The sequence below is a fragment of the Carlito syrichta genome, unplaced genomic scaffold, assembly GCF_000164805.1.
Source record: "Carlito syrichta isolate Samal-C Ts95f unplaced genomic scaffold, Tarsius_syrichta-2.0.1 Scaffold304676, whole genome shotgun sequence".
Lineage (NCBI taxonomy): Eukaryota > Metazoa > Chordata > Mammalia > Primates > Tarsiidae > Carlito > Carlito syrichta.
Window position 1 is genome coordinate 238,247 of NW_007248772.1, and position 15,717 is coordinate 253,963.

General features: G+C 54.5%; 1 protein-coding gene across 7 annotated transcripts; it reads right to left on the reverse strand.

Moving 5' to 3' along the window:
* Positions 1–2,309: 2,309 nt before the first annotated feature.
* Positions 2,310–14,495, reverse strand: VEGFA (vascular endothelial growth factor A). Of its 7 annotated transcripts, none has more exons than XM_008060621.2 (7): positions 14,444–14,495; positions 11,273–11,469; positions 10,397–10,473; positions 10,043–10,072; positions 8,168–8,221; positions 6,896–7,027; positions 2,310–4,253 (listed from the first exon to the last, which is right to left on the reverse strand). In XM_008060621.2, the coding sequence occupies exons 1-7, from the start codon at positions 14,472–14,474 to the stop codon at positions 4,232–4,234; spliced, it is 543 nt and encodes a 180-aa protein (XP_008058812.2). In that variant the 5' UTR covers positions 14,475–14,495; the 3' UTR covers positions 2,310–4,231. The 7 variants fall into 7 exon arrangements, with proteins under 7 accessions (XP_008058812.2, XP_021569362.1, XP_021569368.1 ...); XM_021713687.1 differs by having other exon boundaries at positions 8,150–8,221; XM_021713693.1 differs by having other exon boundaries at positions 6,896–7,028; positions 8,100–8,221.
* Positions 14,496–15,717: the final 1,222 nt, after the last annotated feature.

A 15,717-nucleotide genomic window follows, 5' to 3' on the forward strand; every position in this document is an offset into this window, starting at 1 on the left:
CGAGCCTGGCTCCAACACCCTGTTTCTACAGAAATAAAAAACTAATAAAATTAGCTGCTCAGGAACTTGAGACAGAAGGACTGCTTGAGCCCAGGAAATCGAGGCTACAGTGAACCACGATTGTGTCACTGCACTCTAGCCTGGGTGACAAAGAGAGGCCTGTCTCTTAAAATAATAATAATATAATATTAATGTTTATAATGATTAGATGTTGAAATATGTTGGGGAAAAATGAAGTATATTATTAAAATTAATTTCACCTGTTTCTTTTTACCTTTAAAAAGCTGGCTCCTAGACAATTTTAAACTACATATGTGGCTCACATTAAACTTCTATTGGACAGCGCTGTTCCAGAATCGGTTAGAGGGTGGTACATGCTATGAGAAAAAAGAAGGGACTGTGAAAAGGAGGCACCCAAGAGCAGAGTAGGAAGGGAGATCAATAGCAAATGCAGTAGTCAAGGTCAGCCTTGCTGAAGAGGTTATGAGACCTGAAGGTATGAGATCCGGCCATACGTGCCTTGTGTGGGGAAGAATGCTCCAGGAAGAGGGGACAGTCAGTGCAAAGGCTCTGTGGCAGGAGCATGCCTACTGCATCCGAGGAACAGATGCACTTGGCTGGAGCCAAGTGACAAAGGGGAGTCTGGAGTCATTGAGTAGCCAGAGAGGTAGAAGCAGCCTAGATGGTACAGGCTTTTTAAGGCCATTTGGAATTTTCTCTGAGTAAAACAGGGTCTCTGGGGGGTTTTGAGCCAAAGGTAACATGATTTAATTTCCATTTTAGTGCTCACTCTGGCTATTGTATGAGAATCAAGGAAGACCAGAGGAGAATCAGGGAGGCCAGTTTAGAGGCTCCAGCAGAAATCCAGAGGGGGAAGCCAAGAGCAACCATCCTCCAAGGCTGCTGTGTAGACTTGGGGTTAACCAGTGTAGGAACCAGCACAAGGTGAGTGCTTACTAGACCGAAAGCTCCCAGAGGGCAGAGACCTTGTCTCCTATCCTCCTTATAGTGTAGACCAAAGCTCCCACACTGCCAGTCACCCAAGGCACCTCCCCACCCTCAGGGCATCTCCCCCTGGAAGATTGCAGCATCCTCCTGCTGGCCTCCCTGCCTCCCACACTGTTGCCAGGCACCCGTGGTGAAGTGCATCTGCCGGGGTCACTCGCGTTTAAAGCAGCTCAGCTGCTGCTCGTCCCTGACAGGTCCCAGGCTCTGGGTGTGGCGCTATGGGCTCCCCTTGAGCTGACCCCTGCCTGTGTCTGCAGCCTCAACCCCTCACCCACTCCCTGCCCACTTTTGTGCCTCTGCCCTCCCTTCTGCCTGGGATGTCCTCGACCCTTTGGACCTCCCCCATTTGTCTTCTACTCATCCGTGAAGGGACAGCCTAGAGGTAATGTCAGGGGAAGAGCCCCCCTACAGAGCCACCATCCCCAATACCACTCCCGCCCCCAAGCTAGATCAGAGGCCCCCAGCACATTTTGTCTTTTGCTATTTATGGACGTGTAGCTCTGTCTCCCCACCCACCTCCCCCCTCACCAGAGCCTTGAGGAATGGAATTGTGTCTTACTCATAAGTGTCCTATGCCACAGCACAATGGTTGGCCAAATACTTATTCAAACCATATTTATGGTTCGCAAGAATAAATGAGAGGCCAGAGGAAGTGGATTTGGAAGCATTACTCTTCAATGCCAAAGACCCAGATAGGTTTCCTCTTCCCCAGCATCAGGACAGAAGGGCTTATATAGCAAGGTGGGCCGGGGAGTCCCATCAGTGGCAACCAGACCTGTGGCTCTTGCAGAGGCTCAAGGAATTTCAAGACACTATGTAAAACCAAATGACACCCTGGGGTCACAGCCCCCTAGCAGCAACCCCTTCTCATGCCCAGCCTGTTGCAGCCAGCAAGATTCCACAGCCCTCTCCCATCTCCTGGGCAGCAAGCTTGGGAGACATGGCTAGTTCCTCCCCTGGCCAAGGGACAGGGACCTGGATCATCTAATTCCTGAAGGTGGCAGAACCCAATGCAAAAGCCCTTGGCTCCTGCCTAAGGAACTGTCTCCCCCCTCCACCCATTTCCAGAGCCTTCCACTTCCTATATCAAGACAGGATGGATGGGTTCCCTCAGGACCAGCCTAGCCTGCATGAAAGGACTCTGTCCCCAGCATAACCAGATGGGTCACCCCATATCCTACACGAGGCACCCCATTCCCAGACCTAAGACAAGTGCCATGTTCCCCAAAGGAAGAGGGAAAGGGGGTGAGAAGACATCTAGAACAAGGACTCGATGGAGAAGGAGAAACCAAGAGGAGCTCTGAGATCAGAATTAAATTCTTTAATACAAAATGCTTTTTTTAAGATATATCTGTATTTCTTTGTCGTTGTTTAAAAATAAATATGTACTACGGAATATCTCGAAAAACTGCACTAGAGACAAAGACGTGATGTTAATATCTTTTCCCCCACAATTATTACGGATAAACAGTAGCACCAATAAATAAATGATAACAAATATTAAAATTAAAAAAGGAGAGAGATTTAGTATGTAGAATTCTCTATTTTTTCTTGTTTTGTTTTTACATATAAAAAACAGAATAGCAATGTCTATTTTATCAGAATCACATATATACATAAACATATATATATATATACACACACACACACACACACACAAACACAAGTTGCCAAATATATATATAGTATGTAGATGTATGTTGAAACCTTATTTCAAAGGAATGTGTGGTGGGGAGCCAGGGGAAAGGGGAGGACAGAGCTGAGTGTTAGCAAAATTAAATATCTGTTCAGGACAAGCTAGTGACTGTCACCAATCAGGGAGAGAGAGATTGAAAACATGAATTTTATACACAAAAACCAGTACAAATAAGAGAGCAAGAGAGAGCAAGAGATACATCTCATAAATAGTTGAAATTAAATATTAACCAAGAATACTGAAAAAACCCTACTCTTTAATTAAATTAACTGTTTTAATTTCTAATTTAAAAGGGATATTAAATAAGTACCGTATATAAAACACTTTCTCTTTTCTCTGCCTCCACGACAGGCACGTGGACCCTGCCCTGTCTCTCTGTGCCTCAGGAAGGGAAGGTTGGGGGTGAGGAGGGTTCACCACTCACACACACACAGCCAGGTCTCCTGGGGGACAGAACTAGTGGTTTCAATGGTCTGAGGACATCGGGTCCTCCTGGGTTGCACCCCAGGAAGGGGAGCAGGAACAGGATGAGGGTGGGTCCCAGGAGGAGGAGCTGTCACCGGGCCGCTTCTTCCACCAATGTCTCTTCTCTCCGCAGGGACATCTGTCAGTGGCCTCCGGGCAACTAGGAAGCAGGTGAGAGTGGCTGAAGGCCGCCCAGGCTCTTAAATCTTCTGGACAATGCCCCCGGGGGCAAGATGCCCATGCAGCATGTGGAGGGGATCCCCAAAGCACAGTAATGTCCTGAAGCTCCCCAAGCTCCTAGTCGGAGCCAGCGTCCTCGTCCCTGTATCTGTCATCTGTCTTTCTGTCCATTTGACTCGGGGTAGAGGCTTGGGGCCAGGGCTGGGTTTGTCGGTGTTCCCAAAAGTGGGTCATGTTTGCCCCCGTGCCCTGGCCTTGCACGTTCCTGGGCAGGGGAGAGGACCCTGGCCCCTACAAGAGGGTCAGAAAAGATCACGCCAGAGTCTCTCATCCCGTCCTCTTCCCTGTTGGGATCTGGGTAGGGACATTCTCCTCCCAACTCAAGTCCACAGCAGTCAAATACATCCAGTGAAGACACCAATAACATTAGCACTGTTAATTTAAAAAAAGAATATATATATTTTATATATATAAAATATATATATTTATTTTTATATATATAATATATATATATATATATATATATAAATGTATGTATGTGGGTGGGTGTGTCTACAGGAATCCCAGAAATAAAACTCTAATCTTCCGGGCTTGGTGATTTAGCAGCAAGAAAAATAAAATGGCGAATCCAATTCCAAGAGGGACCGTGCTTGGTCACCCGCCCGGGAATGCTTCTGCCGGAGTCTCGCCCTCCGACCCCAAAGTGCTCTGCGCAGAGTCTCCTCTTCCTTCATTTCAGGTTTCTGGATTAAGGACTGTCGATGGTGATGGCGATGTGGTGGCGGCAGCGTGGCTTCGGTCTCCATCATTCTGCATCAGTCTTTCCTTGGTGAGAGGTCTGGTTCCCGAAACCCTGAGGGAGGCTCCTTCCTCCTGCCCAGCTCACCGCCTTGGCTTGTCACATCTAGGGGAGACGGAAAACAAAGGCTGAGGTTAGGTCCAGGTGAGGAGACCCAGCAATGAGGCAGGCAGCCTCCCCATGCCTGGGAGCCCCTGGGTCCCCACAGCCTCTGGCGCCGTCAGAGCAGAGAGGACAGGAAGGTGCAGTCCTGGGACAGACAGCCCCTCTGTGAGGGACAGCCCCAGCCCCCACCCTCGAGAGTCCCAGCACGGGCAGCAGCCACACTCAGTTGTTTCCCATCTGCCCTCCAGAGCTTACAATCTACTCAAGACAAGACAAAGACGCGGGAGCACGTCACAAAGCAACAAGTGAACAAGTATCAAATAACAGTCCCTGCTGGATACTGTAAGAGCTGTCGGGTACCCAGAGCAGGATGAGTCCATGAGAAAAGGGGCCCTACAGGAGGCTTTTCAACTCAGTCTCTACAGGGCTGGTTTGGGGAAGAGAGTGGGCAGAGCTTCAGGGAGGACAACCTGAGGCAGGGAGACTTGGCAAGGAGGCCAGCCGGGGAGGCCCGCAGTGAGAACTGCCTGCCCTTGGGCCCCCAGGAAGGGGAGGGAACATCTCCATTCCCCATGTACCCTCCAGGTGGCCTCCCCCCTCTTGTGCTGGCCAGAAGTTGTGGCCCCAGGTACCAGACTGCCTTTCCTTTTCAAAATGCTATTTAATTTGTTAGGGTGAAGAAAGACAATCTTGTGGCTCTGCTATTCCTGCTGAAGCAGAGGGAACCCTTGAGGACTTTCTCATCATACCCGTCCCTGGGCTGATTGTGAGGAGGAGACAGAACAGGCCCTGCCCTTCTGGAAAGCCTAGGAACGGGGGTCTTATGCCTCCCATCTGGAAACTGAAGTTCCTAGACACAGCCAGCTTGGGGGTTGAGTAAAGTATCTGGAAGCTAGGGTAACTTTAGCCACTTTACACACACCTCCATCTGCAGAATAATCACCACAGAAACCCTAAAATGTCAAGTCCCTTGTCTCACCCAGGTCCCCCTGGGGAACTGAGACCCCTCGTCCAGCCCTGGCAACAGGCAGAACCCCCACCCTTCATCACTGACATACCCTTCCTGTCTTCACACAGAGCCCAGGCAGACAGAAAGGCACACCAACAATCCAGGGCCTGGCTCCTGGCATCACCCAAGCACCCACAGCCATAGGAACACATGGGAAGGGGAGACGCTCCAAGGACTTTGTGAATGGAGCCTCTGCACTAGATGGGAACACCCTGGCCCTACTTGGGGAAGGTCTATAAAAGCGCCTCCTCTCTGGGTGAAGCTTCCCCTGGCCCAGGGGCCTCCCTCACCTTGAGCAAGGGCCGGACTGGTATAAAGAACACAGAATGAGGCATCAACAGATTGGCAGCCCCCGGTTCCCATCCTGTGTTCCTGGCCTCACCCCTGAACTCAGTCATGCATTTGCTCATGCACTTGACACTTCCTCGGTCCCCACCATGGACAAGGGACAGAGGTACAGATGCCTGGGGGTCACAAAGTTTAAAAAGCAAACAGGTCCAGACTTAAGGGTTCGCAGTCTAATGACAGGACAGTAGGCATGGCCTCCTCTCTCCACCCCTCCTGGGGGCATCTGGAAATGCGTGGGCTGCTTGGGATTGTCACCTTGACTGGTGCAGGATTAAAGGTTATCTAGTGTTCTCGAATGCTACATGTTCTTCAATGTACTGGTCCCTCCTAAACTAACAGCCAGAGCCACGTCCTCAAGGATCCCCAGTTTAAGGGGGGATACACATTCCTCTCCTCAGAGGGCCCCAGTGTGAGGGGAGACACAGCCCTGTTCTCAGGGAACCCCAGTCTGAGGAGGGAAACACAGTCCTGTGCTCAGGGAGCCCCAGTCTGAGGAGGGAGACATAGTCCTATCCTCAGGGAGCCCCAGTTTGAAGAGGAAACATAGCCCTATCCTCAGGGAGTCCTGGTCTGAGGGGGTAGACATAGTCCTGCCCTCAGGGAGCCCAAGTCTGATGGGGGAGACACAGCCCTGTTCTCAAGGAGCCCCAGTCTGAGGGAGAAACACAGCCCTGTCCTCAAGGAGCCCCAGTCTGAGGGAGAAACACAGCCCTGTCCTCAGGGAGCAGGAGCCCAAGTCTGAGGGGGGAGACACAGCCCTGACTCAGGGAGCCCTAGTATGAGGGCGGAAGACTCAAGCCCTGCCTCTACGGAGAAATACTGAGTGAATGAGAAGCCCAGCAGTGCCAGCTTCCCAGGTAGTGGTGAAGCCCAGATGAGAAAGTCTGTGCTGTGTTGATACCAACCACACCTGGAAGGGCTCTGGGCTCCTCAGTACTAGTACCAGGAGGTCATAAGAACAACATCAGGACCAACAGCCACTACGAACAGCAGGACCACGGGACACAACACACAGCTTGCGTCCACACCACCACATTAAGCCACACCAGCCTACCCACTCAACCAGTGCAACCTCTGAACAGGCCCCGCCAGGCCAGACCAGTGCCCACCGCTGGGGCCTTGCAAGCAGAGAAGGCAGGCAGCAAGAAGCCGAGCAAGCAGCTGGCCCCTCTCAGGCGTGCGTGCTCTCTCGTTCACTCTCGCTCTCGCTCTCTCTCTCTCTCTCTCTCTCTCCCCATCTCTGTGTGATGCCCCTCTCTGACTCACTCGCCCTCTGGGAACCAACCTGCAAGTACGTTCGTTTAACTCAAGCTGCCTCGCCTTGCAACGCGAGTCTGTGTTTTTGCAGGAACATTTACACGTCTGCGGATCTTGTACAAACAAATGCTTTCTCCGCTCTGAGCAAGGCCCACAGGGACTGCAAAAAGGCAAAAGGAAAGACATCTAAGCTAGAGCATCAGCAGAGAGAGAGAAAAAAACACCATGCAACACCCCCTAACACATCCGCAGCGGCACCCCCACCCGGCTGCTCGGCCCCCATGCCCTTCCACACCCTGGAAGGGTCCAAGCACTACAGCAGAAGACAGAGAGAGTGGCAGAAAGAGGCAGCACTGGCTAGGCTGTCTGCCTGAGGAAGAGGCGGGCACACACGGGCAGAGAGTGCAGGGAGAGGCTGCCACAGGGCAGTGCTGCGTCCCAGGGAGACAAAGGCAAGTCTCGGGCCACAGGCCCCAACTGCTTCACCTGCTGGGATGGCAATCGAGGGTCACTGAGATCACTAGGGGCCACCTTCTCCCCGTGCAAGGACTCATGCCCAGGCCCCTCCACCAAGGGTGGGCTAAGTAGGGTGTGATGGGAGTCTAAGTCCAGAGACAGTGTCCACAGGCCAGCCACTAGTGGCCAGCGGGCCCGGGGTAGGCCCCACCACAGCCGTCACCTAACCCAGAGGAAGACGCCGCCCTACAAGGAGGCTTCTGTGGGCGCCATGGGTTGGGCTGGAATAGGAGATTTCTCTCCAGAGGCCCCAAGTTCGTGCACTTCCACCAGATGAAGAGGGGCCACCACATGGTGCCTGGCAGCACCCACCCTCCTCCTTCCACTGAGGAGTCGTTCAACAAGCTGTCTCCGGTCACTCGCAGCCCTGCCTCACACCCTGTCTGCCCTCCCCATCACCCTCAGATTCCAGACGAGTGCAGAAGCCTAGAGCAGCGGAAACCAGGTGGGCAAGCAGGCACCAGTGCCTGGCACCGGTGCCAGCACGGGCCCGCCACCAGTGCCCAGTGTGTGAGAGAAAGTCGGTGCCCAGCCAAGCCAGAGTCCCCTCCCTGAATCCTCCAGGTCCCCCCACCCACCCCAACCCTGGACCAGCAATGCCACCACCAAATCTACCCGCTGGTGCCAATTAGTGAAGTGAGAGAGAGAGACACGGGCCAGGAGGGACCAAGGAAAGGAGGCAGGGTTATGGGGTACCGCAGGCAGGGGTCTGATTGGGGGCCAGGGGAGGCTCCAGGGCATGAGACAGCAGCGGGCACCAACGTACACGCTCCAGGATTTATACCGGGATTTCTTGCGCTTTCGTTTTTGCCCCTTTCCCTTTCCTCGAACTGATTTTCTGGAAAATAAAAAAACAGAGACAGACAGAGAGAGAGAGCGAGGGAGGGAGGGGGGAAAGGGGAGAGCAAAAGCAGCAGTGAGGAGGACAGGGGTGGGAATGGCTGGAGCAAAGCCCACCAGGCTGCTCCCCGGAGCATGATGGCAGGAGGCAGGTGGTCTCCGGGGAGGCGAGCACACGGCACGCACAGGCGTGTCTGAGCAGAGGCACCGGGTGGCTCCTTCTCTTCACGGCCCACCCTGGCAAGGCTCTGGGTAGGAGCAGAGACGAGGGAAGAGGACACAGGACCAAGGGCCCCCATGCCGCGCCGGGTCCCAGGCAGAGCAAAGCCCTAGAGCAGGCTCTAGGCCCAACCACTCTGGCCGAATCTGACCCTGAAGGTCGGGGCAATGAAGGTAGGCCGGACTTTGGGGAGAAAGTCAGAGACCCAACTCGATGGAGGGCGGGGGGTGAGGCGGAGGCTGTGCTTCAGGCCTTCTGCCTCCGTTTCCCAGTGTGGTAGGGGTCCTCTGGGCCCTGCCTCTGGGAATCCCGGCGTGAGGAGCAGCTACCCGGGAGCTGGCACAAAACCAACAGCAGCACAGAAAGGCTCCGCCCTGCTGGGCCATAACCTGGGCTGAGAGTCGAGGCTGGGTGTCCTGGAGCCCCAGGCAGGCAGGAAGGGGGAGTAGGAGTTAGGGAGGGTTGGGGAGGAGGGGCCTGGGCGGTGCTTGGCAGGGAGCTCTCTCCCCAGCCTGTCAAAGCCTGCTACACCATCTCACCAGACTCTCTTCCGAGCCCAGGCGAGCCCCCCACTCTCCTCGTGGGCAAAGTAGGCATTTTGGGGAAATGAGCAAGGGGGCAGGCTGTAGCCTGTCCCCTCAAGGGAACCAGCACTCTCCATGCCTGCCAGGTCCAGGAGAACACATCTCAGAAGGCCTGTCACGGCAAGGAAGGAGGGGGAGAAGGAGCCAGAGGGGGAAAGTCTGTTACCCCTCAGGAGAAAGCACCTGAAGGATGGAAGGAGGAGAGTCTTCTAATACTCGCCCTCCAGAAACTGGGGGCTTAGGGAAAAGGCAAGGGGTTGAGGCCTAGGGGGCTTCAATGTCCCAGAGCATTGGGGGTAGACAGGATGGTGGAGGGGAACGGAAGGGGCAGGGCACAGGTGCTCTCTCTCTCTCAGTCTCTCTTTCCCTGTAAATGCATGCATGTAAGTTTGTCCCCAACGCCAGACGCTCAACCCTGTCTTGAAGTCTTGCCGTCCCCAGACCTTGTCCCCATCCCAACTCGCCTCTCCACGCTGAGCAACTGGAAGCCTCAGAAAATGACCAGCATTCAACTTCTCCTCCCTGGCCAAGAGGGCTGTATGTCTGCTGCCTGCCCCACTCCTTCCGAGGGGCACGTACCAAGAAGCCCCCAGCCAGCCTCAAATCCAACTGTACCGCCACAGTAGCCACCAAAAGAGACCATTTCCTCTGACACCAAAGCTGGCCTCTCTGCCACCCACTCCCTCTCCCTGCTGTGAGTGCCCTGGAGCAAGCCAGGGGGCTAGTGTCCACACTGCCTCCTGACACGCCAAAGTAGCAAGTCCTGACCAGGAACCATCTGGAGACCTGGAAGCCATTGTTTCTTCCAAAGGAGGCACCGGCCTCCTGGCTGGGTTTTCTCATTAACCCTGGAGTTGGCTCCATCCCACCGCTGCTGCCACCACCACAAGTGCCCCACAAGACCAACTCCCTGGCCCACAGAGGCCGTCAGGGCCTCCAAGAAAGGACGCCAACAGCCCCAAACCAAGACAACCAGCTGAGAAGAGGGAGAAGTGCCAAAGTCAGGGCCACTTACTTTTCTTGCCTTGCTCTATCTTTCTTTGGTCTGCAAGGGGTAGGGAGAGAGAAGAGAACAAAACAATGAGGAGTTAAGATGGTGACAGTAGTGATAGGAATGATCATCATAATACTAAAAACCTAATGTTTATGGCAATACAACACTGTTTTATATATCTCTTTCTATATAATAATGTCTTCATATATAATACTTGTTTATTCCTTATAACAATGCTACGAGGTATATTATTATCATGCCCATTTTACAGATGTAGAAACTGAGGCATGTTGATGCGCCGCATCCCTATCCCAGGCACAGATCGGACACCCTGCAACTGCATGCCAGCAAATGAACCCATGACCTCGTCCTCACCTGCATTCACATTGGCTATGCTGTAGGAAGCTCATCTCTCCTATGTGCTGGCCTTGGTGAGGCTTGATCCGCATAATCTAGAGGGGAAGGAAGCAGATCATAGAGGTTAGTGACCCAGCCAGCCATACCCAGATGGGACACCCCGGGGCTCCTGCCACTCAGCACCCAGGGGTTCTACAGAGCAGGGATGGGTGGTGGAGGCAGGGGGGACCAGGAGCTCTAGCAGAAAGAGCCTCAGGCCCGCCCCAACTCCCCCAACCCTGCTGGCCTCAAGGAGCCCCTGCTCCACTTGAGGGCAGACATGGCTGCAAGGGTTGGCCAGGCTGGGAATTCAAATCCTGGGTTCTCACCACTCCCCATCCCCTCCCCTTTCTTTATTTCCCTCCCCCCCCCAAGCCTCACCCTGAGCCCTCGCAGAGGACCACGCCCTCCCTGTGCCTCATAGCTCCCTCATGCCCTATTTGGGCTGAGACAGGCCCCACCACAAGGCAGCACCAAAAGACGCTTTTCAGACTCTCCAGGGCCAGGCTCATCCACCTTCCCAAACAGAGCCTCTCCCCAGTCCCAGAGAGGAAAGGCCCTCAGGGCTCCCTCCAAGAGAGGAAGACAGCAACTCCTGTCTCAGGCATCAGCCTCCTCTGGAGCCCGGGGGGCAAAGATCAGGATGAGGGGATTGAGGCTTGCTGGGAGATGCAAGCATCTTCTCCACAGGCAAGACCCACCACAGCTTCCCCGCTGGCTCAGGGGCCGGAGCCAGGCAAGGCAAGGCTGGCTCTTTCCCACAAGAGCTTCCTGGGAAAGAGCCTAGCAGCCCCTGCTCCCGAAGTCCTGTGCCCCTCCCTATACCCCCCACCCCCACTCCCCAAAGGTGCCCACCTGCATGGTGATGTTGAAGTCCTCGGTGGGCACACACTCCAGGCTCTCATCGTTGCAGCAGCCCCCGCATCGCATGAGGGGCACACAGGACGGCTTGAAGATGTACTCGATCTCATCAGGGTACTCCTGGAAGATGTCCACCAGGGTCTCGATCGGATGGCAGTAGCTGCGCCGGTAGACGTCCATAAACTTCACCACTGCGTGGGAGGGGGTGACACATGAATCCCGTGAGTGACCCAAAATATGGTCAGCCCCTATCTCCACCCAGCTCTGTAAGGCCACTCTTTGGGGCTTCTGTACCCACCATCAGGCAAGTCCTTCCAAAATCTAACTTAAATCCCTCCTGCTGTATCTGAATCACCTCTCTAAACTTTCCACCATCAATACTGGTGAAAGTCTGTTTTTATTCCAAAGATCACACGATGCCATCAAGGCTTAAGAGAGGTGGCCTGACACATCTGATCACCCCACCTCACTGTGACACCTCAGCCAATTCCTGGGTCAACCTCAATGCCAGAGAACAGTCTGAAAATGGGGATACCCACTGTAGGTGCTCTAAGCTTCCCTTGAAAGGAGGAACAGCCAGCTTTGCTAAGCTGGTTTCCGTTTCCCCACAGCCACTGCCATTAACTTCAGTTATAGCAGCAGCTACTTTTTGAACACTTAGTACATGCTGTGTACTGTATCCAGTAGTTCATAGTTATCATCTCATACAATTTTCCCCAGACGATACTGTTAAACACTACTTGAACTCCATTTTACAGATGGGGAACTGGAGGCCACAGAAACTAAGTAACCTGCCCTAAGGTCACACAGCTAGTAAATGGTAGATTAGAATCACCTCTGACATCAAAGCCTTCCCAAGCCTATGTCATGCAAGGTACCTTGCCACCTGCCAGCCCCCTCTCCAAATACGGGTGGAGGAGGTAGTGGGCATCTGCACAAGGGCTGGGCCCGCCTGAAACCAGCAGGTGGCAGTGGGCGGGCACGCTGTGCCAGCCCTGCCAGCCACCGATAACCCCGCCCAAGAGGGCAAACTGCTTGCATCATGGAAAAAACAGTGCTGCCACTGCAGCCACGAAGCATTTCTAGAAGTTGATCTGGAGGGAGACCAGGGTAAAGACAGTTTCCCAGGCTGGCTGTGGAGCCTAGGGTGCACTGGAGCATGAAGGGGTAATTCTGGGCCACAGGGGCGGGGCCCTTGAGGATAAATAAATGCAGGACTCTGGCATAACTACTCCAAATTGTGACCCAGCCTGCCACTCCCATCACACCCCCAGCTGCCACCTCAGAGCAATCCTGTCCTTAAAAGGGGTCCTCTACACAAAAAAGAAAAATAACACCCAGCCAGTGGGGAGGTCCAGGCTCTGGCTGTGACTTGGTGTGATCTTGGGTTAGTCCATTCCCTCTCTGGGCCTTCAAATCTGCTCATCTGTATAAATGGGTTGGGCTGATCTCTAAAGACACTGGAACGGAGGCCGAAATGTGGGGTTTTGTCTTCCATTTCCAGCCCTGACAAATGCCCTTTCTTCAGCTAAATACAAAGTTTAGAATGCCACCAAGGTGTTTTAAGTGTATACCCCACGGACTGCCACCCTCCACTCCTCACTCCTCCCTCCAAGGTTTGTGTTCCAGAAAGGTAAGTGAAGGAAGATGAGATGCGGAGGGCATGTGTACAGTAAGTTGGCTGGGGAGGAAGCCACAGGTGGGGAAGCAGAAAGAACAGTGGGGCAGCCAGGTCAGTCCCCTGGCTTCCCTGAGGTCTCTACTCCTCCTGTCCAGGAGACCAATGGGCACATAATCCTTCTCTACCCCCAAAGAGTTAAGGTAAAGGTATCGTCAAAAGGAGTGAATGAGACCAGAAGTCTGAAAAAGGCATTTTTAAGCCAAGTCTATATGGAAGATAACAAATCAAGAGCTTCTGAAGTGACCCTTTGTCAGGGTTGAGACACAGGTAGCCCCGGCGTGTGGCCCTACCAGGAGGGGATAGCAGAAAGGTCTGCCTGTGTGAGGAGTTGGTAGCTAAGGGTCAAAAAGACCTCAGCTGGGAATCTCTTCGAAGAACTTCTCCCTGGAATCCAAAAGCCCATGGGAGGTGGAGGGGGCAATTTCACAGGCACCCCTCATACGGGTCATTCTTCTCAGAGCGGCCCCCTGCCGCAGGAGGGGTACACACACATACCTCTAACATCAGGTTCTTGTGCTTTTCCTTATTTATCACAGACAACCTTTTCTCCAGCAAACAAAGACCATTTGTCTTGCCTCTCCCAGACCACAGAGACCACCGGGAAGCCAAAGAAGGTGGGTGGTGTGCTGGGTGCCATGGGGCGGGGGGGCACTGTCAGTGGCTGGGAAGCCAGGTCCTGGGCCAAGGAAAGGGCTCCTGGGTGGGGAAGGAGGAGGCAGAACCGACTGGGCATCACCACTGGCCGACCGGCCACACTGGATTTGGGTCAAAAAAACTCACCTAAAGGAAGACCCCAGGGCCTTCCCTCCTCAGAGGTGGAGGGCGGGGGGAGTGGCATTGGGTGGGAGCATGGGCTACGTTCAGTGGTGGGGAGAGCCAGGGCGTCCCCAGAGAAATGGGAGGATCCCTACTCCAAACCACAGCGGAACAAAAGGCAGGCGGACTCCGGGTTAGCCAGGGGGGCGGGGCGCCTAGAGCTACAGCCAGCCCTCTGCTGGCCTGGGAGAGAAGTTCACAGCACCCAAACCTTGTCCACCGGGGCTTTCTCCACCCCCAAAGGAATGCAAAGTGGGGCGGGGAGGGGAGACCCCATGGGGGAGCCCTCTGTGTCTCCAGCTCACACAGGAAGGGCCACAGCTCCCACAAGTGGGACATGGCTATGTAGGAAGGGACATCGAACGTCTGCCCTCCCCTGGAAGGAGTAGACAAGGGACACCCCCCTGACATCTGGGCTCTTTGAATACTGTTCTCCCGTCTGAGCTCACAGCTCCCTCTCCAAATAAAATTGTACTGGGAAGAGCAGAACAAAGGCAACAAGTCCTGTTTCTAGCAGAGGCATGGACAGAGGAGAGGGGGTCCTCAAGAAACCGAAGGGTTAACCTCATGGTGTCCAGCTCTTGCTTTCTTGATCCTCACATTCCACACCCTGCCTGCCTGGAATTAGGCCTCCCCACCCATTCCCTGAGGGGACAGGAGGGACTCACCTTGGTGGCGATTCTGCTCTCCTTCTGCCATGGGCGCAGCCTGGGACCACTGAGGACAGAACAGAGAGCAGGGCATGGGCTTGGGCATGGATAGGGGTGCAGAGGCCCAGTCACACAGCTCCTCCTCCCTCTTTGCTCCCCTCCCAGCCCACAGCCTCTGGCTTCTCCGAGACTTCTGAGTGGAACAGAGCCCAGTGGTGGTCCCCACGAGCATAAAGCACGCCCACCTCACCTAGACTGCTCCAATTCTGAACCCAAGGAAGTTAAAGACTAACCACATGTTACAGGGTAGGGAGCTCAAAATGCAGGAGGAAAGCACTAGAATGCCACGCCGGGTGCCCGGTCCCTTCCCCACCCTTCCCTCTCCTTGCTCTCGCTGCCCCCTTGAGTCCGTGGTCCAAAGCCACGGGTAAGTATTAAGGTCAAGTAGGAGGACGAATTTGGACTGGGGCAGGAAGGAAGGACTGGGGGCGAGAAAAACAACATGGTGACCTTCTCCTGCTGACATGACAAATACCAGGGTGAGCTGGTGTTGGAGAGGGAGGGGGTGCAGAGGACTGAAGGGCACCAACCACCCTCCCCCACCCAACTCCTCTAGACCTTGGGAATATCCAGCATGCCCACAGGTTGCTCGGCGGGTAACTGCCCAGGAGGAAGCCCTAGGGAGGGGAGAGTCTCCCCAGAGCCCAAATGGGTGTCCAAAGCCTCACCCACCCCCACTCCCACCTTGCTCCCTGTTTTCCTCTTCCTCCCAGGGTGAGGGGTTCCCATGCCCCTCTCACCTGGGCACCTTCCTCAAATGCCACCAGGGAAGCCTTTTATGCCTTAGCACTGCCCAGCCCCTAGAGGGCCCCCTGCACTACCCTAGGCCTGAGGCCTCCCCTAGCCCTCCCCACCCCCACCAGATCATCTCTCCCCTCCCCAGAAGCTGTGAAGGTCAACACACTGAGCCATGTGGACCTGACAGCCCCAACAGGCAAAGGCTTCTCCCAGCGCTTCCTGGGGGTCTCAGGTTCTCACCACCTCCCCACCCCACCTGCTCCTGCTGCCCCCTAGCCTCCGGAACTCCAGACCTCATCAGGAAGGAGCCCGGCTGTCTGTCTGTCTCTTCCTCCCCACATACCCCTAATGCACCCCACCCAGGCCCCCCAGCCTTGCCCCCAGAACGAAGGTCAGAAGAAGCCCGTCTCAAGGGGAGACAACAGGTCCCAGGCTCCCAGCTGGACAGCTACCCACTGCAGCTCCCTCAGGGTCCCCCCTGGGTTCTGCACCTC